At 44.4% G+C, this 20,056-nt stretch overlaps 2 protein-coding genes across 4 annotated transcripts in view; one reads left to right on the forward strand and one right to left on the reverse strand.

The window, feature by feature from the left end:
* Positions 1-20,056, reverse strand: part of Creb5 (cAMP responsive element binding protein 5) — a 393,776-nt gene that overhangs the window by 121,560 nt on the left and 252,160 nt on the right. The window contains exon 1 of one of the 3 annotated variants that reach the window (XM_051152347.1): positions 16-363. The exons of the other annotated variants lie outside the window; for them this stretch is intronic. Coding sequence (XP_051008304.1) covers positions 16-62 — 47 coding nt within the window. The 5' untranslated portion in view covers positions 63-363. Of the gene's footprint in view, positions 1-15; positions 364-20,056 lie in introns of those variants that run through there. 3 annotated transcript variants of the gene reach the window in all.
* LOC127194763 (40S ribosomal protein S27-like) lies at positions 16,253-16,843 on the forward strand. Its single transcript, XM_051152348.1, has one exon. It carries the CDS (start codon positions 16,273-16,275, stop codon positions 16,525-16,527), a length of 255 nt encoding a protein of 84 aa, XP_051008305.1. The 5' UTR covers positions 16,253-16,272; the 3' UTR covers positions 16,528-16,843.

The raw sequence follows: 20,056 nt of genomic DNA on the forward strand, positions 1-20,056 counted from the left end.
AAATTACAAACCAACCTCATGGACATCACTGAGGCTGAATTCCCTCCTGAGGTGCAGAACATGAGAGCTGAGGAATGAGTGTGTGTAGAATTTGAGCCAAAGCTTAACTAGCTTGAGTGAGTCATATCCTTCCCATTTGATTCCAGGCCAAGCGATGATGTAATGCTCTGGCCCTTCTTTAGCGCCCTGCTCTGGCTCTCTCCCTCTGGCTCCGCAGCCTCGCTCTCTCTTTCTCCTGGGCTCGCCCTCCTCCCCCTTCTCCTTTTTAGCTCAGCGCTGGTGAAGTCACCATTTAAATCTGGCAGAACTGAAGCAAAAACTTCAATGTAACCAAAACAGCCCCAGGCCCAGTTCCAGGCTCAGGGCCTTCTTGGTGCAATCGCCCTTAGAAACCAGTAAACAGACTAGGAAACAGTACAGTTTCAGGAAGACCTTCCACTGCCATTGGAGCTCAGAGAGGGACCCCCAGAGTCTGTGACCAGGAGTGGTGGTGTTTGGCTAGAAACAAATGATAGATAGATAGATAGATAGATAGATAGACAGACAGACAGACAGACAGACAGCAAGGAAGCAGGAAAGAGGCCTGTATTTGGAGCTAGGGCATTAACAGTGAAGAGACGAAGACACCAGAGAGGGAACAGGTTGGAAGGACCAAGACCAAAAGCCAACTTCAGTAACCAAGCGGAGGGTTTCAGCTCTGGGAACCAGGTGACAGGGTTTCCGCTGCCTGCAGACATTTTTCCTGGAGCCACATGGGATTTTCTGCTGCAGAATGCCAACTGTCTCTCCTCCAGGGAGTTCTCATATCTGACCTCCCTGTCAGCAAGGGCAAAACCACTTCTGGTTCAAACACGCGCTTGTGTCTGGAACCATCAAGGACTGTGAAACCGAAGTCATTTCTCCCTCCTTCAACAAGCCTGCTCTGGTGGCTCTTTAATGTCCTAGGAGAAAGGACCGTTATAGCCAAGTGCAGCCTTGTCTTTCTGAGATTAGCACTTCACTTCCAGGGAGCTGACCCAGGAGAGGATAGGAAAGAATCTGTCCCCCTCCCCCCCCCAAAAAGCAAAACAAAACAAAACAAAAAACCAAAACAAAAGCCAGGCTTCCCAGTCCTCACCTGGCTGCAGGGATGGGATGAGCATTCCGGTGGCGCTGCGTGTTTAAGAGTGTACAAGAAGAGTAAACAGTTTGTGTCCCCCACTCTTTTTTTTTTAATTACAGAGGGAAGAAAACAACCTGGGAGTGGAGGAGAAACCAAGTCTTATCTTCACGAATGATAACAAAGCCCTTTTAATTGCTGAATTCTGCTCCCACCTCAATTCCCCACACAGGTCACCTAGAGCAATCCTAACTTGGGGCAGCTTCCTGAACCTGCCCTTCTTATTCCACCATCTACATTTCCCATCACAACTTTGTGCCTCCTCCAAAAAAAAAAAAAAAAAAAAAGTAATTTCTTTGAAAATGGGAAGTTCACTAGGATACTTTTTTTTTTTTAAACCACAAAAGCAGAAGAAGGCACAAGGCTGCATTTTACCCCCAAGCCTGATCACAGCTTCAGCTAGTCTAGTGCCCTCAACACTGCCTGGCCAGTGATAAAAGCTTATCTCTCATCGGGAGGTGGTATCACTAATATTACTTGGCAGAGGCAGGAGGATTTCTGTGAGTTTCAGGCCAGCCTGGTCTATGGAGAGAATTCTAGGACAACAGGGCTACACAGAGAAACTGTTTTGAAACACCAGAACGGAGACAAAAACACCCCTCCCCCGAAACCAAAAGCAACAACAAACCCAAACCCAACCCGATACAAAACAAAAAACAAACAAACAAACAAAAATCCAAAACCTATAACCATAACCACCACAACAAAAACATATCTGACTCTCTCCTTTAGTTCTGGGGAAATCACTTTGCTTATTAAAGATACATGCTGTTGAGTGTCCAGCTCTGTTTTTCTCGATCCCCTGGCATTTAACTCAGCTCCAGGGACCATCGTCGTTACACTGTGAGGAGCAACATAGCAAGGTTGGCCTCACACTCCATGACCCTAGGCCTGGGGGCTGAAGGAGCTTTCACTAGCAGGCTGCCCTCTGTCATGACATCCTCAATTGATGCGGAGGCCACAGTGGCTCCCCGTGACACCTTTATCAAGGCAGGCAGTTCTGAATTAGAGGTGATCAGCCATAATTACAGCTGGCGCCACTGAAGCCGGTGGCCTGACAGCAGCAAATGTGGTTGTTACAGTTTGGTCCACCATGTCAGTGGCCTGTATAACTCACTTATGTCTCTCTGGCCAAGGAGCCATTGATTTTTTTTTTTTTTTCTTCTTCCACTGCAGGGAATAAATAAAACAAAATTTTCAACAGCTCCTACTAGCTATAATTCTAAGTCAGCTTGGCAAAATTGTGTATAAAGTGACTTCTGCCTGTTTTCTCCATTTTTACCCCCTAGCCCCCAATATTCATCCTTGTGCTGCTAGTTTTCATACTTAATTTTTTTGATGCTATCATTTTAGGCATATCAAAATGGCTATGGAGTCGGGGTTTCCAAATTGGCATCTTCCTGTAAACTCAATAGCTGCGCCTAGAATTGTTTTGCCCCACATTATAGGGATTGGATTAAGCTGGTAGGGGAACAGGTCTCTGCTGTGTTTGAGTGAAGTGGGGTCCTGGGATGTACATAATGATTTCACCCAGACAGCCTTCCTGGGCTTTTCCCAGAACGTTGCAAAGATGATGGCTTTGGCCAATGTCTGACCAAGACCTCCACTGAGTATCATTAATAGTGATAGGGGTTGGCTGAGACTCACAGGCAAACATAGGGTGATGCATAGGGGGTCTAGTGGGAGAGTGGGGAAAGGATAAAAGGACCTAGAGGTGACAAGAGCACCACAAGAAGAACAACAGAGCCAATTAACCAGGCCCAGGGGGGCTTGTGGTGTCTGAAGCATCACCCAAGGACTGTGCATGGACTGGACCTAGGTCCCCTACACAGATGTAGCCGATGGGCAGCTCAGGCTTCATGTGGGTCCACTAGTAAAGAGTCCGGGAGCTTTCTCTGACATGGACTCTGCTGCCTGCTTTTTGATCACTTCCTCCTGGCAGGACTGCCTTGCCAGGCCTCAGGGGAAGAGGATGTGCTCGGTCCTGATATGACTTGAGGAGGTGGGGGTGGGTGGGTGACACACATGGGAGGGGGATTCCCCTTTTCCAAGGAATATGGGATGGGGTGGGGGAGAGAGGCTAGGACTAAGAGGAGAGGAGGAAGAAGAGTACAACCAGGATGTAAAGTGAATAAAAAATTAAAACAATCAAACAAAAGACCTCTGCTGAGGCCCAGGCATCACTGCTCTTGCCAGGAGGAGGCTGGCCCAAGGCATCCAGAGAGGGCAAGTGAACCTCAGATCACAGAGTCACATGTCCGGGAAGTTCAGTATTTCCAGAACTCATACATACCCCAAGGACCCAGGAATGCCAACTACACCTGACCCAGGATGACACATCAGGCTTCCACTGTGCCAGGGCCCACAGGTCCCTATGAAGCTTCTTCAGGAAAAACAAGACAAACGAATAGAAGAATACTTCTTCTCTGCAGTGCTGGATGGAGCTGAGACCAATTGCAGAGTTCGCGGACGTCTGGATGTTTATTCTTGCGGTGCACTTGATGCTTCAAGCACTGTCTCCTCTTTTGCCGCCTTTAAACCAAGCAAGGGCTGGTAGGTGTCTTCCCTGACTTCCCATTTTCTCTCCTGTGTGTAGCTAACAGAGGAGGATATCCTAATCCCCAAGGAAAGTCCCCCTGCACACCTCCTTTCCCCCCATCCCCCGACTTTGTAACTTGCCCTGCCCTCATGCCTCCATGTTCAGGCTGCTCCTATGGAGAAAATGCTTTTAGGTGGGAACTGATATAGTGTTGTAATCCTGGGATTGGGGCGGGGGGGGGAGCCTTCCCTGAAGTATCCCTGGCCAGCTCACTCCTCTGCAGAGCTAGCTATCATCCTTGGGGAAAGGGTGGTGGGTACCCTGCAGCTGTTCTACGTAACTCACTCCGACTCCCAGCTCCTGATGACATGTTCGGCTCCAAAGAAGTGGAAACCTCTGAGATTTGAGCCCACTTTGGATTCTTTCCAAAACACCCTGCTCAAAACAGCACCACAGGCAAGGAGAGGAGAATCTCCCTGTGTTGGTGAATTTCTGAGCTCCATCACAATATGGAAGACGCAGACAATGCAAGAAATAAGGCTCTTTCCTGGAGAGAATTGGAGATTCTTTTTCTTTTAAGCTTCGTCTATTCCCCTCAAGGAAAAGCATATCATCTTCTCCCAGACGTTGTTTTTAAAATTTAACCCATGATTCCTCCAGTCTCTGGGGGAGTTTGAGAGGCCAGATAATTTCAGAGTTAAATAAGCTGTAATGACTATCACATGTAATCAGCCATAAACCTAGTATTAAAAATTACTCCTCCAAATGTGGCATCTCTTCCTTTTTTCATTTACAATAACCATCCAGGTGGTTTTCCAAGGACCCCTCTGCAAATTGCTTCCAGCGAACCTTCCGGTCACAGACCACTGCACACCCACATGGTGTCACTCAGCATTCCTTTCAACTTGGGTGTCCTGTGTTTTCACAGTGGACAGAGGCTTAGGGTGTCTGTGTCACGTATCCTCAACCACATGTGAGCTAGACCAACGGGCTTAGATCATCACTGGGCTTGCTAATGCCAGGCCTAGGCTCACCCAGGGAAAGCACGGCCTTGAATGATCTATTCTTGGCTGCTCCTGTCAGGTACCTGCTGCAGCTCCTATAGCCTAGCACCAAGTACCCTTAGGCAACTCACTGGCCATTCTTGTGTCAAATGCCACATGTAATGTCCTGAAGAGGTAATGCTGGATGAAGGTTTATGACCATCTAATGACAGGTAACATTTACATACGTAGGTACTGGGAGGCTGTGAGCGCCCTTTGACTAGTCATGAATTAGCACCATTGACTTTGACTACACATTTCCCTAAATTTTTGCTTCAGTCTTCAAATAGAGATGCTACTGTATCACTTGAAACTGTCAAAAAAATTGGAAAGGCATGTGGCCCCTACTGAATATCATCTGTGGACTAAATAAATGAATACACTTGTCAGTTCATGGATCATCTTAGCATGCTTGCCTTACTGGACAGAAGGCATGTCTTTGGCATCATGAATTAAAAACAGCTCAGGTCCAGAAAGTACCTTCCCCATGCTTGTCCTCAACAAGCCATTCACTTACTCTACTTCCTTACACGCCTTTCTTTTTGTAACCCATGCCTTAGCAGGGATCGGGCTTATGAGGAGGAAGTCCCCCAAGAATTCTGAATGAATCCCAACCACTCACTGTGCAGGCTGTCCAGCTGTCCCTGGACCCTCTCCTTCCTGGAAGGTCCTGCTTCCCTTGGCTCTCTCACTGTCACTTTTCCTGTAAATTCCTTCAGACCTGGAAGGCCTGGGATGGCAAGAAAAACTCAGGGAGGCTGGAGACTGGCCTTCCTCCTTCCTGCCCTGTATTTTCTCCTCAGAGACCTCCAGGGTCTTCTTGACCCCTTTCCTGAATGCACAAGTTGATATGGCCAGATGAGCCATGGGAGTTTTACACGGAAGAGCTAAAACTAGACTGTGTCTGCTGCTTGGTCTCCATATGCTACATCCACTGAACTGAAAGTTGAGGTGAGAAAACCCAGAGGAGGCCCTTCTGGTGGTCTTCATATGGCTTCAAGGTACCAGGACCCATTTATGACAAAAACAAATGATTGGCTTGGTTAGCAATGATGAGAAAAGGTCTCATCTGTGCAGACGCAGTACAATGACTGAGTGAGTAAGAACAAAACACACGAGCAACAGGGTATGAAAGCCAAGAAGACATCCACTCCAGGGGCAGATCATGAAGTCCCACTGAGAAGAGTAGGCTATATCCCAAGCTGCAGGATCCTGCTAGCTTTCATGAATCCAGGCCCTTGCTGACAGTGGCCACTGCCCAAGCTCTGATGAACGCCGATATGCTTAGCAGAGCCTCAGCAGGTCATGATCCTCAGCTGAGGGCAGGGAGCAATTCATAGATTGGACTTTTCCTTAGGTGAGTTGTTTTCTATCAGTGCTTTCCTTCCGTCAATTCCATATTCTTTAGACTCCCATTTGTTTTTCCCACTACGTTGTTCATGTGGGACAGAATTATGGTCTCTTATATTTTGTCTTGCAGAAACAGTAATATTTCTTTGTTTGTGTCATCAGAGGCATCTATGATATAGTCATTAACATCATGAGCTGAAAAGCTGTCTAACACGAAGAAAGGGACATGACCACAATCCTTTGCCCATACTGTTTCATACCAGGCAGCCTCTAGTCCCTTTAATAAGCCTTTAATAAGTTTGTGACAGGAGTTTCCAGGTCCAGAATCAGTCACTGCTCCTGACCTGGCAAGGATGGCGGAGAATGTATGAAGACAGGAATCTCTTCCGAATACCATGATTGGAATCAGAGAACTTTCCAAAGGGCCAGCCTTGGCCTATTTTTCAAAATGGGAGAGAGGGAAGTTTGTTGCACAGCCTCAAAAGGTAAGAAATGAGAATGAAGGTTTCCCTGGCCTTGAGGGGCTCACACTACTCCCATGGGCGTGGCCACCTCACTTTCACACCCCTGAGTCTCATCAGAGCCACACTCTGATCCAACACTGCAGACCCCACGCCTTCGGCTCTCCTGGTCCCACTCCACTGTCTCCAAGGCGAACATGTGGCTGCCAGAACTTGACCATCTCTTGCCGAGGATTTTTGTCAGGCAAATCAGCCAGTAGGGACTTGGAAAGATCAGTGAAAAATAGTATACTCTTGCACATTGTAAAGTCTAAACACCAAGTTCTATCCTTTATGGGCCATCTTGCCCCAGTGCCTCCAAATTCCTTGCCACTGCACATTGTAGTCATCCCTTGATATAGGTGAGAAACTGGCTTCAGGATGCCTGTGAGTACCAGAACCCAAGTATGTTCAAATCCTGTCTATAAATGGGCACGGCATTAGCATATAACCCACGTACAGCTACCGATATGCAGTAATGGCTTGTCTGAATGAACACCCTGAAGATATTTTCTACTGGCTGTTTTTATTGTTAAAACTATACACATGTGCACAAGCACACACAGACACACACACACACACACACCACAGAGAGCTACAAAAGTGATAAAGATTTTGAAGAGCTTTTGAGACTATTAGAAATACTAAGGAAAGCCGCACAATGGAAGTGTATTTGTGGCTCCATTTCCCTAAGATTCCAGCTGTTGAGCTCTGTACTCTGAACAGAGCAGTGTCCCAGCATGCATTTACTAAGAGGGGCTCTTCAGGAAGATTTCTCCCTATAACACTCTGCCTGTAGGGGTGGGAAGAGAATCTCTCTCTCTCTCTCTCTCTCTCTCTCTCTCTCTCTCTCTCTCTCTCTCTCTCTCTCTCTCTTTCTCCCAATCCCGGGCCTTCTAAATGAACTTATCTGTGTTTTGATTAACTGGGCCCCCCTCGAATTGAAATGTTGGTTTTGATAAGGGACAATAAATGAAAGAGAAACTGCTGACACAATATTTTGGTTTCCAAACCCGCTCCCACATTCTGCTGTCCTTCCCAGGCCCGTACACGACTGTGGTTTCTGTATTTGCACCAGAATCCTGGAAGAGTGCTGCAGTTAATCCTGCCTTATGATGAGGTTTGTCCCTGAGTTCTGATTTGCAGTGCCTCTTTCCTGTGCCCTGGTATGTTTTAGTCTTTCCAAAAGCATAGTAGTACATTGTGGTTAGTAAAAGGTTTAGCTTCCCCCTGAGAAGGAAGACATGTTAGTTTTGATGTCCGAGAGGACTCATAATAAAAGTTCCCAGACTTCCCATTCTTCGTGGGTTTGAGTATTCTTTGGACATTAATAGAACTAGGAAGGAAATTGAAACCCAAGTACCATCTGCATCTGTCACAGTACCCACTCTCTGATCTTTCCTTTTTTAAAAAAATTTATTATTTTTGTTCTTTGAAAGTTCCATACATTTATACATGGTGTATCGACCACATCCATCCACCACTGTCCTCCCCCACCTCACCCTAGTGCACCCACCCAACTTCATGCCCTCTTCAAAAGATAATCTCAGAGATTCTTAGATTCTGTATGCCTGAAAATGTCTTGGCTACAGAATGAAAATGAAGATCTCCAGGCATTTTTCCTCAGATATCATGTAAATAAAGGTGGAGGCCAAAGAATGTGGGTTTTAAAAGTAAAAACCCTGAGAGATTTTGATGCCGGGAATGTACACACAGAACTATGAGAAAGACTAAGTTCTAAATGGCCATCTCAGTATGATCATCTTGTGAGAAAAAAAAAAAAAACACAAAAAACCCCAAAACCAACCAACCAAACAAACAAACAAACAAACAAAACAACAACAAAAACCTATAAATAAATACTAGAGCTAGGTGTGGTGCCCTACGCCTGTAGTCTTAGGTAGTCAGGAGGCCTAGTCAAGGATTGCTTAAGCCAAGGGATTCAAGGCTAGCTCAGGCAACCAACACAGTAAGCCTTTTCTCAAAACAACAACAAAAGCCAAACTTGTTTTAAACTAAAATAAATAGGGGCTAAAGGTATAGGTCAGTTGCAGAGCATTTTCTCAGCATTCTCATGTCCTTGGCTCAGTTCCCAATACCACAAGAGGTATGCGTGTGTGTGTGTGTGTGTGTGTGTGTGTGTGTGTGTGTGTGTGTGTTGGGGGAGGAGAGGAAACGTAAATAAATAAAATGAGCAAAAGAAAATAAATATTGTATGTGTATTTTCTCTGCTGCTTTTCCTCTAAAGAAGCTAGCATTGTTCTTTACTTTCTACTTCTTAGGGTAAAAAGAATTCAGTGGTCTGTCTGCAAATGACCAAACCTCTAAGGACTGAGTATCATGTTGCTCCCAAAACAAGATGCCTACTGTGGACGGAAAGAAAACATGCATGTTCACAGCAACATGACACCCAACTAGATGGTTTCTGGACTTGTGTTCTCCAGGACCCCTGATAAGATTAGCATTTTCTGACCTATGGCTGGTTTTGCAAGCCTTTCTGTTTACTCTCAATGCCTCCAGATGTGTGTTTTGCAATGTTTCTAGTCTCCTAATGTGACAGTCACAGTGAGGTTGGAGGCGGCGGGGGTGTGGGGGGGGGGGGGGAAGGGGGAATAAGGGCCTTCATGTGAAGACTCTTTCATGGTGCCAGTCCTAAACACCTTAGACGTAAGATGGTTATTTTCTTGAAATTTAGTTGAGCACCAAGGATAGCTATGGTTCTGGGTTCTAACGAATGTGGCACAGTTCTGCCGAGTTCCTACCCTCAGGGTCTTTAATCCACTATTTTCCCTCCAGGCTATTAAAAGCATGTTTTAGAAGCCTTTCATTTCTAGCATTGTCAAGTGCCATAGCACTTAAGGGGAGAAAATGCCTGCCTATCCACATTCAAAACCCAAGAGTGACGGATGAAGGAGAAGGGGGTCACAACCTGTGAGTCATCAAGGGGCTCCATCTGCTGAGAAGGAGGCTGAGGGTCTGAATCACAATGATCCACCTTGTAAAGTCTCTGTTTGGCCAACTGTTTGTCATAGCGATCTTGTCATGGAACCAGTGGAGACAGCTATTAATATGGATCACACTATACAAGCCTGGGGAACAGACACATAGAAAACTTTGGTAGGTGCTGCATGCCCAGGAAAAATGAGAGAATGAATAACATTGCTGCCACAATGACTTATGTGCCAGTATGGTGGATATAAGAGACATAGGCAGAGATCACAGTGGTTGGTTATAGTGGTGTGGGGCCTAGAGGACAGAATGGAAGATAACCATTCTGACAAAAGCAGGGACCTCTGACATATGTCTTGCTTTTATTTACATTTATTTGCTTATTGATATATGGTCTTGCTATGTCTCCAGGATGGCCTTCAGTTCAAGATGCTCCTGCCTCAGCCTCCAACATGTTGGGATGACTGGTAAGTGTCACCACAGGCAGTGGTCACTTAAGCTTTTTTGTTTATTTTGTTACTTGTGACATCAGGGGCCACCAAGCCCCTTTCAGCTCTGACAGGTGCTGAAACCATGCATATCCCTTTACTCAGAGAAAGATGCTGACAGAAGGTCCAAAGAGATATGAGCCATCATTAAGGACTGAGTTTTAGGGGAGTTTTAAAGATCTGGGTACTCTAAGAGATTAAAAACTAATCGCCTGCCATTTGGTGGGGGTGGGAAGGGGTACCCAGGGGCTTGACTTCCTGTGGCAAACCAGCACCTCTCCCTTCGCGAATGCAAGTTGCCACTGTGTACGCAGCATATGGGTGCTTATCTCAAGCTGCACAATGTCCCCGAGTCACAGCTGCTTCAGGGTGACAGGAGTTGCAAGGTCAGGTAGCTTTGAGCCTGCAGGCTCCTGAATTCACTCTGGGCTGCTACATGCTCATTCCTCAGTTTCTGTTACAATAACAGAGAGCAGGCCGTGTGGTGTTACCTGATAGCTCTTGGCTTGGCAAACCTCAGCAAAATCCAGACTCTTCTGTTTCCCTCTTGGTCTCCCCTTTCATTACACCTACCTGACACCTTTTTGTTCTCAGCTGACTTCAAGTCATCTCACAAAAGGTTTTAGTTGATAAAGGTGAGTTTGCCATATTGTATGCTTTATGAACTCAAGAAAACCCAAGACGGATGTCCACATGATGGTATCTGAGGCGGCATGACAAGAAAAGCTGGGGTGTGTGTGTGTGTGTGTGTGTGTGTGTGTGTGTTGTGCAGGTATGTGCTCTGGAGTAGGTATAGGTGGCCACAGAGGCCAGAGGCATTGGATCCTCTAGAGCTGGAGTTATTAGCTGCCCTGTGGGTGATGGGAACACCAAGCTGAGGACCTCCAGAAGGACAGCATGTGCTCTGACTTGCCTATCTGTCTCTCTCTAGCCCCCTGATTGTATTTTAAGGAAATCTCACTAACTATCGTGTCAAGGGGAAAACGTTGAAGCTTGGGGGAAACTATTGAGAGATTTTTGTAATAGTCTGCATGAATGAGTAGCGGTGGAAACTTATCCTGGGCGGATAGCAGGAAATGTACGTGAGGACAGAGCCAGATTGAACAGGGACAGCAGAGCCAGCCAACACCACTGAGTGAGGAAAAAGAGAAAGCACGGATGAGTGCGCCGTGACCTCATCCAGTGCGTAAACACCGTCTCTAATGGCTCTGATGAAAAAGGTGTCATCACAGATGAGTCTGGAGGGTCAGGAGTTTTGCTGTGGGCATATTAAACTTGAAATGCCCATTACACAAACAGATGGGGAAGCCAGGAAGGCAGACAGCAGGAACACCTGAGCTCAGCGCTCAACGTGGCAGCCAGGGCTGAAGCCCTCCACTGGGAATCAGCTCTGACGGATGGTCTAGAACACGTAGACGGGCAGGGCTCAGGGCTGAGTCATGCAGGAGACTCTTCCAGTAAGAGGAGGGCAGAGGATAAGGAGGAAGGGAGGGGGGCTGTGCAACAACAAGGCAGGAGCCAGAAGACAGTCCTGGGAGCCCCGATTGAGACTGCTCCTTTCAGGACGTGTGATGGTGGCGACTGTAATGGATCAAGGATGCCCAGTCTGGGCCACAGAATTAGAAAGAGAGGAGAATCATCACTCAAGACTCCAAGCATGGATTGGTCAGAAACCAACAACTGGGTGGCCCAGCTGAGAAGGGACTCTCTCCCTTTCCAATCTACCACTGTACCCCTTCCCCCCAGTGCCCGAAAACACCAAGAAGGAAACTTTGATAATGCAGAAAATGTGAAGGTGTTTGGTTGGCAAACAATAAAAGATACACTACACTTTTAAACCAAATTCTACCCAGGAGCGGTCCCAATGCATTGGCCCCTTTGTGCCTTCGGTCATCACTCAGAAGGAGTGCCGTGCAGAGATGTGTGGGTTTTTTTTATTAGCAAGGGCTAAATTTCATGTCATCAGGGTTCTGCTTTATTCATTACCACCCTGAGCCCCGGCAAAAGTTATAAAATTAAAATTACCCACGGGCACGAGATAGAGACCTCTTTTAGTGTCTACGGGTTGGGGAGTTGAGATTAAAAATATAGCTGTAAACGTCACTCATGTATGTGATTTGGGTATACCTATGACAATTCTCACTTTGGGAGTGCCCAGGGTGGCTGGGGAAATATAGTCTCTACCTTGGTCCCAAGAGCTGCCATCTAAGAAAGAGTAGGCACTGGAAAAGACCCTGTCTAGGTTGCTCTCTATTGATGAGCACAGGTGTTCTGAGGCACTTTATTTTATCTTTTCAATTTTTAATTTGTGTGTGTGTGTGTGTGTGTGTGTGTGTGTGTGTACGGCAGAGAAGGATGTTAGATTCTGCTCTATTGTTAGCCATTTATTCCCTTAAAACAGGTTCTCCCATTGAACTTGGACCTGGGCCAGCAATCAGCAAGGCCCAGCTATCCTCCTGTTTCGGTCCCCATGCTGTGCTGCGGTCACAGGTACACCTTCTGCCTGGGTGCTGGACTAGGTCCCGATGCTTGCACAGCAAGACCTTTTGCCTCTCCGGGGCCACCTTTCTAACCCCTGACACTAGTTTTAAACGTGGAGAGCCTTTCAGAATCTGCTGCAATTGCTCTCATATTATCAGATCCAGGACCCCTGAGTCAGATGAGAGATTCACCACACTCCAAGTCACAAATGAAAAGTTTTAAGAACAAAATTGCAGATGTTTACAGAAGTCCTTTAGTTATTCTAGTAAATCCAAATTTTGCAGAATAGGAGGAGCATTGGGCCAGAGCCGATGTGTCCCTCCAGAGAGACAGCCTGTACTGACTTAGAAAGGGAAGGAGGGGTGGGTGGCTGCTGGGGCCCAGGGCATCACAGACACCCACGAGGCCAGACACTCTCACGGTTATTTCAAAGTCGGGGGAAAGAACAAAAACATCCTCCAATGTTCAAAGCACTTGGCTAATATGATCTCACAGAGCATTAGAGCATAAAAGATTCTGAAGTCTGACTTTTGTCATTTTGTAAGTGAAGACTAAGAAACGAGGAGTCGAGTCACTTTGTACATCCCCCAGGGCATTTGTGCCTTTCCCAGCTTTTTTCGTTGTACTCCTGATAGGCCTGGTATCTCAAGATTGGGTGGGTGTCAGTCATTTCAGTGATTTCCACAGCTTTGCCTTCTTGGGAATGGAGGTGGTGCCCTGAGCAGCCACAGGGTTGGGGCACAGGGCATTTCCCATTAACGAGGCCAACACAGCCAGCTTCTGCCAATCAGAATTGGTCAGAGCTTACTTCATAGCAGTTACCAACTGGTCTGGTGTTTCTGTAACCAAATAACCGCATTAAGAACAGGACCCCTTTCCTGCAATTCTCTCTAACATCCTGGATCTGTTCTTAGAAGCAGATAAAAAGCAATAGAAACTCTGGCCCCAGTAATGCCAATTTATATGCACTGCAAAACAATCCATTATGTCTGTCAGCCCGGCTCCAACCAGTCCAAACACCAAGCAGGGATGACAAAGGTAGCAGATTTGGTCAAAACGCTGTTATTGGCCAGATCAAGTCTCTTCACCTCTAGTCTCTCTGTCTCTCTGTCTCTCTCTCTGTCTCTCTCTCTGTCTCTCTCTCTGTCTCTCTCTCTCTCTCTCTCTCTCTCTCTCTCTCTCTCTATATATATATATATATATATATATATATATATATATATATATTTTTTTTTTTTTTTTTTTTTTTTTTTTCCATAATAGAATCATTCTCCGTGTCTGGGGTCCTGGGGTGTGCTTTGCTTGGGGGAAGTTCTTTTTGCATTTGGTAGTTGGGCTAATTGAAATGTTTTCCCATTAATTATCAAAAGTTATTCTTTTTTTCAATACCAGGAATCAAGCCCAGGACACATATTAGGCAAGCCACTCTACCACTGAGCTTCACCACTCCTAGCCCCTGTAGCATGTATATTACATGTATTTAACACTGTGACCTTTCTAACTATAGATTGCAGTGACATTAGGTAAAGGGTGAAACTTTTGGGGTAGGAATGAATGCTTTTAAGTGTAATGACAATTACAATAAAAACAAAAGCTAAACAACCAGTTCTTATTAAATTCCAATAATGTGCTTGGCTATTCTATATCCTCTGACTAAAGTCTAAAAATAAATCTGGTACAATCCTTATCTTTCTTTTACAAATGAGGAAATAAATTTCAAAAGGCGAAGCCACTTGCCCAGTCACACACTTAGTGCACTCGCACCAACCCACTACACCGCCCTGCTCTTTCTTTGAGGACACCTATCAGAACCAACTCCTCTACATCCTTCTCCTTTTAAAGAAGATTTATTTTATTTTTAATTATGTGTATGTGGTGGGTGGTGTGTGCGTGTGAGTGTGGGAGCCCTAGAAGTCCAGAGAAGTTGTCAGGTTTCTTGGACATGAAATTATAGGCAGTTGTGAGTTGCCCAATGTAGACGCTAGTAACCAGACCCAGATCCCTTGTAAGGGTTTTCTCAGACAACCTCAGGACTAACAACCTCTCTTTTCTCACCCAAAATAGCGAGATTCAAGTCTGGCCCTATCATAAAACCAATGGACTCTATCGCAAAGATATTTGTTCATCCATGATCATTGCTGCCTTATTCACAATAACCAGAGAATGGAAACAACCTAGATGTCCGCCCACTGGTGAATTGATAATGAAACTGTTGCATACTTACACAATAGTATACTATTCAGCTATTAAGAAAAATGAAATTATGAAATTCTCATGCAAATAGATGTAGCTGGAAACTATCATTCTGTGTGAGAAAGCTCAGACACAGAAAGAGAAATGTCACATATTTTCTCTCATATGGATATTAACTTTGAGTTTTTAGATATGTGTGCTTCACTTGGAGGTCAGAAAATAGTTAGGAGATGCTGGCATAGCTTTTAGAGGAGGGGAGATAGGACGAAGTGATATAATGATCAAAGGAAATATGGACCAGGAAGAATTAAATGAGGGCAGAACAGAAGAGAAAAGATTGGGAGGGATAACTGACTTTAAAAGCTTTTTGGAAATGTCATATGAAAATGTAATACTATAGAAACTTCCTAAATATGTATCGACATATAAAAAGAACTTAAGTAGAATTACCCTATAACACGAACCATGTCCCTACTGTCCACTTCTAACAAGTAAAAAGCACGCTGGGTTTTGGAGTTGCTGGCTAGTAGACTCCAAAGGCCAAAATGAATCTATTGCCATTGCTATTAGTTGCCCCGCCCCCCCACAAACCTGATGTTAAGACTCTTGCTGAGAATTGCACACACTTGAGTTATAGAACACAGAGAAATCAAGCTGGTACTAACCTTGAAGCTTTATCCCTACAGGGTAGTTTTCTGTTATAGATGCTATGAATACCACCACAGGATAAAGCTAATTATCACTCTTACTCAGCTCTGGACGCTGGGAACTACAGTAATGACTGGCCTGGCAAGACACCCCTACTGAAAAAATAGTGGTATAAATGTTATGGGAGTAACCAACAACTTTCTGATTCTACTGAAAGATCTATAAGATAAAACCCATTTCTGAAACTGTTCCTGGGACCAAGAATCTGTAAATAGACAGGTCATAGATCCTAGAGGGGCACCCACAGCTGTTATTCTGCTAATTGGGTGCAGTTTCAAGATGACACCCAATGACTTATCTCTATACTCATAGATTAGTGAACCTTTAAACTCCCATCAGAGATGCTTCTTTTTAAAGTAGGATGATTATTATCACAGCTGGTCCAGGTACAGAGATTAAGAGACCATGGAGTGCTCCATTCGAAACGGGGCATCTATAGCACAATCTTTCCACATTTCAGGGATGGTCATGGAAGAAGACGCAGAAAGATTGTAAGAGCCAGACACAATGGATGACTACAACAAAACAGTGTTTCCAGATACAGCAAGGTAGTTGTGCATATGAGCTCACACCAGTTGTGACAGCATGTGGAAGACCAGCGTACACTCAAAACGGACAAAATCCCAGCATGGAGCAGGGGAGTGAGCATAAAATCCCACTCCCAGCCGAGGAGCTATTGGCATTTGATAGCTGCTAGGAGCTATGGTAAATTTTCTTTAAGGGTGGGACTCCTAGTAGGTCTATCAGACTCCAGAAATACTTGGACAAAATAAATTAGATTAGATAAACTCTAGAAATAATTTTTTTTTTTTTTAAATAAAAAGGACACACTCCTTGGCAGTGACAACCTCCCTAGGAGAACATGCCTCTCGCAAAAGATTCCCTTCATCCCTCCCCAGAAGAGGAAAAGAGGAAACACAAGAAAAAGTGCCTGGTGCAGAGCCCCAGTTCCTACTTTATGGATGTGAAATGCCTGGGATGCTGTAAAATCATCACAGTCTTTAGCCATGCGCAAACGGTAGCCTTCTGTGTTGGATGCTCCACTGTTCTCTGTCAGCCTACAGGCAGAAAAGCAAGGCTGACAGAAGGATCCTACTTCAAGGGGAGGCAGCAGTGAGAGCCCCTGACTCAAGATGAGTGGGAACCCACCAATAAACACATTTTGGATATATAGTGTTTGTCTTGTTTAACTCGTAGGCTGTTGTGCCTCAAGTACTTCAGGGCAACCAGAAGAGTGGTCCTTTTGGGTCAAGAAGGCCTTGAAGATTAAAGTCCATTCAAAAAATGAGATTTAAGGGCTGGCAAGATGATTCAGCCAGCAGAGACTGTTGACAACAATTAAGTCCCCAGAACCTACATGGTGGAAGAAGAGAACAGACCCCTTCAAGGGGTCTCTGTCCTCCACACTTGTGCCAGGGCTCCCTTCCTTCCTAACCCAAGCAAAGAATTGTAAGAAAAAATTTAAATAAAATGAGATTTAAGTGTTAGTAAAAAGAAAAATAAACAAACACACAAAAGACACAAAGTGTAGTGGCTAGGGTACCAGGGATAGATCTTGAAGAAATTTTAGGAGCAAATATGATCAACTTCATTCATTGCATAACATTATGAAATATTAATAAAAATATTACTTTAAAAAAACCTGGCCTACAGTTCTGCAGATCCACAGCTACAGGATCTCCATGACACAGGGCAACAACAAGATATCCAAGGGGAGTCCCAGTGAGCATTAATATTGTAAATTCCAGTAGTGATAGAACCGCAGAAGCCAGAGGCCTCTCATTGCAATGAACATCTGCAAGCAGAGACGTGTGGACAAAAGGGTGTACTGTGAGAAACACTGTGACACCCTACAGCTTCCGCAATGAGTTTTTTTTTTTTTTCTTTTGTGGGGGAGATGGCAAGAGTAGAGTACCGATAAGAAGGGGCAGGGAGATGAGAGGGACTGGGGTGTATGATGTGAAATTTGCAAAGAATCAATCAAAAGCTAAATAAAAACATGCTGGCCCAATGTGTCTCAAATCATGCATATATGAAAGCATGTTTGTAGGAACGCATTTTCTGAGAAAAGAACACAATGTCGGGACATACGCCTAGGTGGGAAACAGTTCATTTTGCACTAAATGTCCCTACCTGGCTCAACCAATCTACCCCAGCATATTAATGGTAGACTGTTAGGAACAGAGTGCACATATGCTACATAAACAGGCACATACCTGTATGTTTTTATATTAGTGAGCTTTTGGCGCCTTAGTTTGTACTCATTTATAGCCTTTGGCTTTTTATATTGCTTGTGGGAGATATTTGGGCTCAGAAACAAGGATGAATAATTATTCCATATAATCTACATATTCCCCCATGTGCGTCTCTTCTATATAAAGCATTTGCATATAAAATATGTTATAAATTTTTTGGTAAACTATTGACTTCTCTTATTACTCATCAAGGAAAATGGAAAACATTTCTATAGGCAGAAACTCAGCAACTCAAATTCAGGTGGGTGATTTATTTAAAATAAAAGATACACTAGAAGTCAGCCACTAAGAGGCAGTGGATTCAGACAAGCACTTTCAGATAAGCATTTTGAACCCGCCATTTACATTGCTGCTGCTGTCTTGTTCTGTTTTGAGACAGGGCCTCACTCTCCCCCAGACAGATCTGGAACAATGTAGCTCATCTTGGTACTGAACTCATATTGTTCCTCTTGCCTCAGTCTCCCAAATGTTGAGCTATGGTGCCTGGCTTGCTTCCTGCTCTTAAAAGCATTTTGCTTTCTCTCCTCTAGGTCAGGGAACATTCTAAGAATGTTCAAGAAGGCTAATGATGGTTAAAAAAAAGAACTGGTTAAGAAGAGATAATGCCTGAGCTAGCCAGGCTCCCTGGATGTGCCTGGTCCGCCTGTATCCAGACACACCCTTGGCCTCAGCTGGCAGGCGTTATCTCTATGCAGCACCCGGGCAGAAGTGGCCACAGAGGCAGGTGAGATTCCAGGCACAAGGACCTGCACACAGGAAATACACAACGAATACTTCAGTTGGGTGAGCTTGGCCTGCAGCCGCAGTCTGTAAGCCAGCCAAGCTGCCCCCCATTCCTCTGATAGAGACCCGTGGGTGTTATATTGTTCTGGCTTAGAATTAATTTCTGATATTTAGAAGGGCCATAAAGATAGAGTAAAACACTCCTGTGTACCCACTCTCCTGAGTTTCCCCAAGTCCAGTCCTTCATACGGCGCTGCCCAGTCACCAAAACAGAAATTAACATGGAGATATACCAGGACAGTATGAATCAAACAACAGGCTTGATTTGCATTCCATCTTTTTTTTTTTTTTTCCTCTCTAATTTATTGTCTTTTCCAGGAACCAATCCAGGATGCAAACATAATGGAGGTTTAATCGTTTTACTTCCTTGCTCAAAAGCAGCTTCTCATTGCTAACCAAAGCAAATGCTGTTCAGTTATTTGGTCACACCTTGTATTTTTAGTGTTGTCGGTGACTGTTTACCAACCCATACCCTAAAATGTTTGGCTAAGCCAAATTGGACATGTGTCATTCTTTCAATCCAGCCTGACCTTCCCCACATCCACTTACGTTAGCTCATGCGGCTGCCATAACTTGAAACAACACCCAGAGCTGTGCAGAATTTCAGCCCATATTAAGGACTTGTATCTGACGTTTCCATTCCCAGGAAACATTCTTGCTTCCTTAGAGGCAGGAGCTCTTTCTCACTAAGAGTCTCTGCTGACCCCACACAGAAGGGTACACCTTCATGGGTCATTAGAGTAGAGCAAAACAGGCCAGGCCTGGGCCATGGTGGGCAAGAAGGAGGGAACATACATCCCTGATGATAGGTGTTGCGGAGAATCTAAAAGGAAACTTCATACTTTCCAGCCCCCGGTAGAACTCAAAGACACAGACTACAATGAGGTAATTGATTGATTATGATACAGATTGAAAATCTATCAAAAAATAACATATGTTGAGTGTTTCTTACCCAGAATTCCTGGGACCAAACATATCTCAGATTTTACATTTTGTTTCAGATTTTTAAATATTTATGTATGTATGTACATACACATGGTGGAAGGAGAGAACTGACTCCCACGGGTTGTACTATGATCTTCACACATATGCATTATAATGCAAGTCCCCACCCTTAAACAAATGGAATATATATTTTAAAGTTTCACATTTTAGCAGGTGTTTCGGTGCACGCCTATAGTCTTCATATTCAGAAGGCCTAGGCAAGAGAGCTATACAGTGCTACCTTTCCACCAAATATAAAAATTCAGATTTACTCATATTTATAATGTTCAATATAGGGGTCCTTAAGGTGTATAAGAGGACCCAGTTACATCTTTTTAACAGGAGAAAAATCCTCCTTCCAACAAAACCTTGTTTATGGAAGAACCTAATTCTCTATAAACATATTTTGTGTTTTATATATTTTATATATTTTCTCACTTCTTTATTGTATTTAAGATTTGGTGTATTTTGGTAATATAAACTTTAGAGGAAAAGAATATATTATTGACTGCAGCAATTCTTTTGTAATTTCACAAACCCTACATTTATATTTGCATAAATACAACCAATTAACGATTAAAAACAGAATAAAAGCAATCACCAAAATTTTAAAAAACGAACTTC

This window comes from Acomys russatus, chromosome 10 (assembly GCF_903995435.1).
Source record: "Acomys russatus chromosome 10, mAcoRus1.1, whole genome shotgun sequence".
In the NCBI taxonomy this organism is placed as follows: domain Eukaryota; kingdom Metazoa; phylum Chordata; class Mammalia; order Rodentia; family Muridae; genus Acomys; species Acomys russatus.

Excerpts from the sequence above, each read along its gene's own strand:
- LOC127194763 (XM_051152348.1), top strand. The coding sequence starts at position 16,273 with ATGCCTCTCGCAAAAGATTCCCTTCATCCCTCCCCAGAAGAGGAAAAG.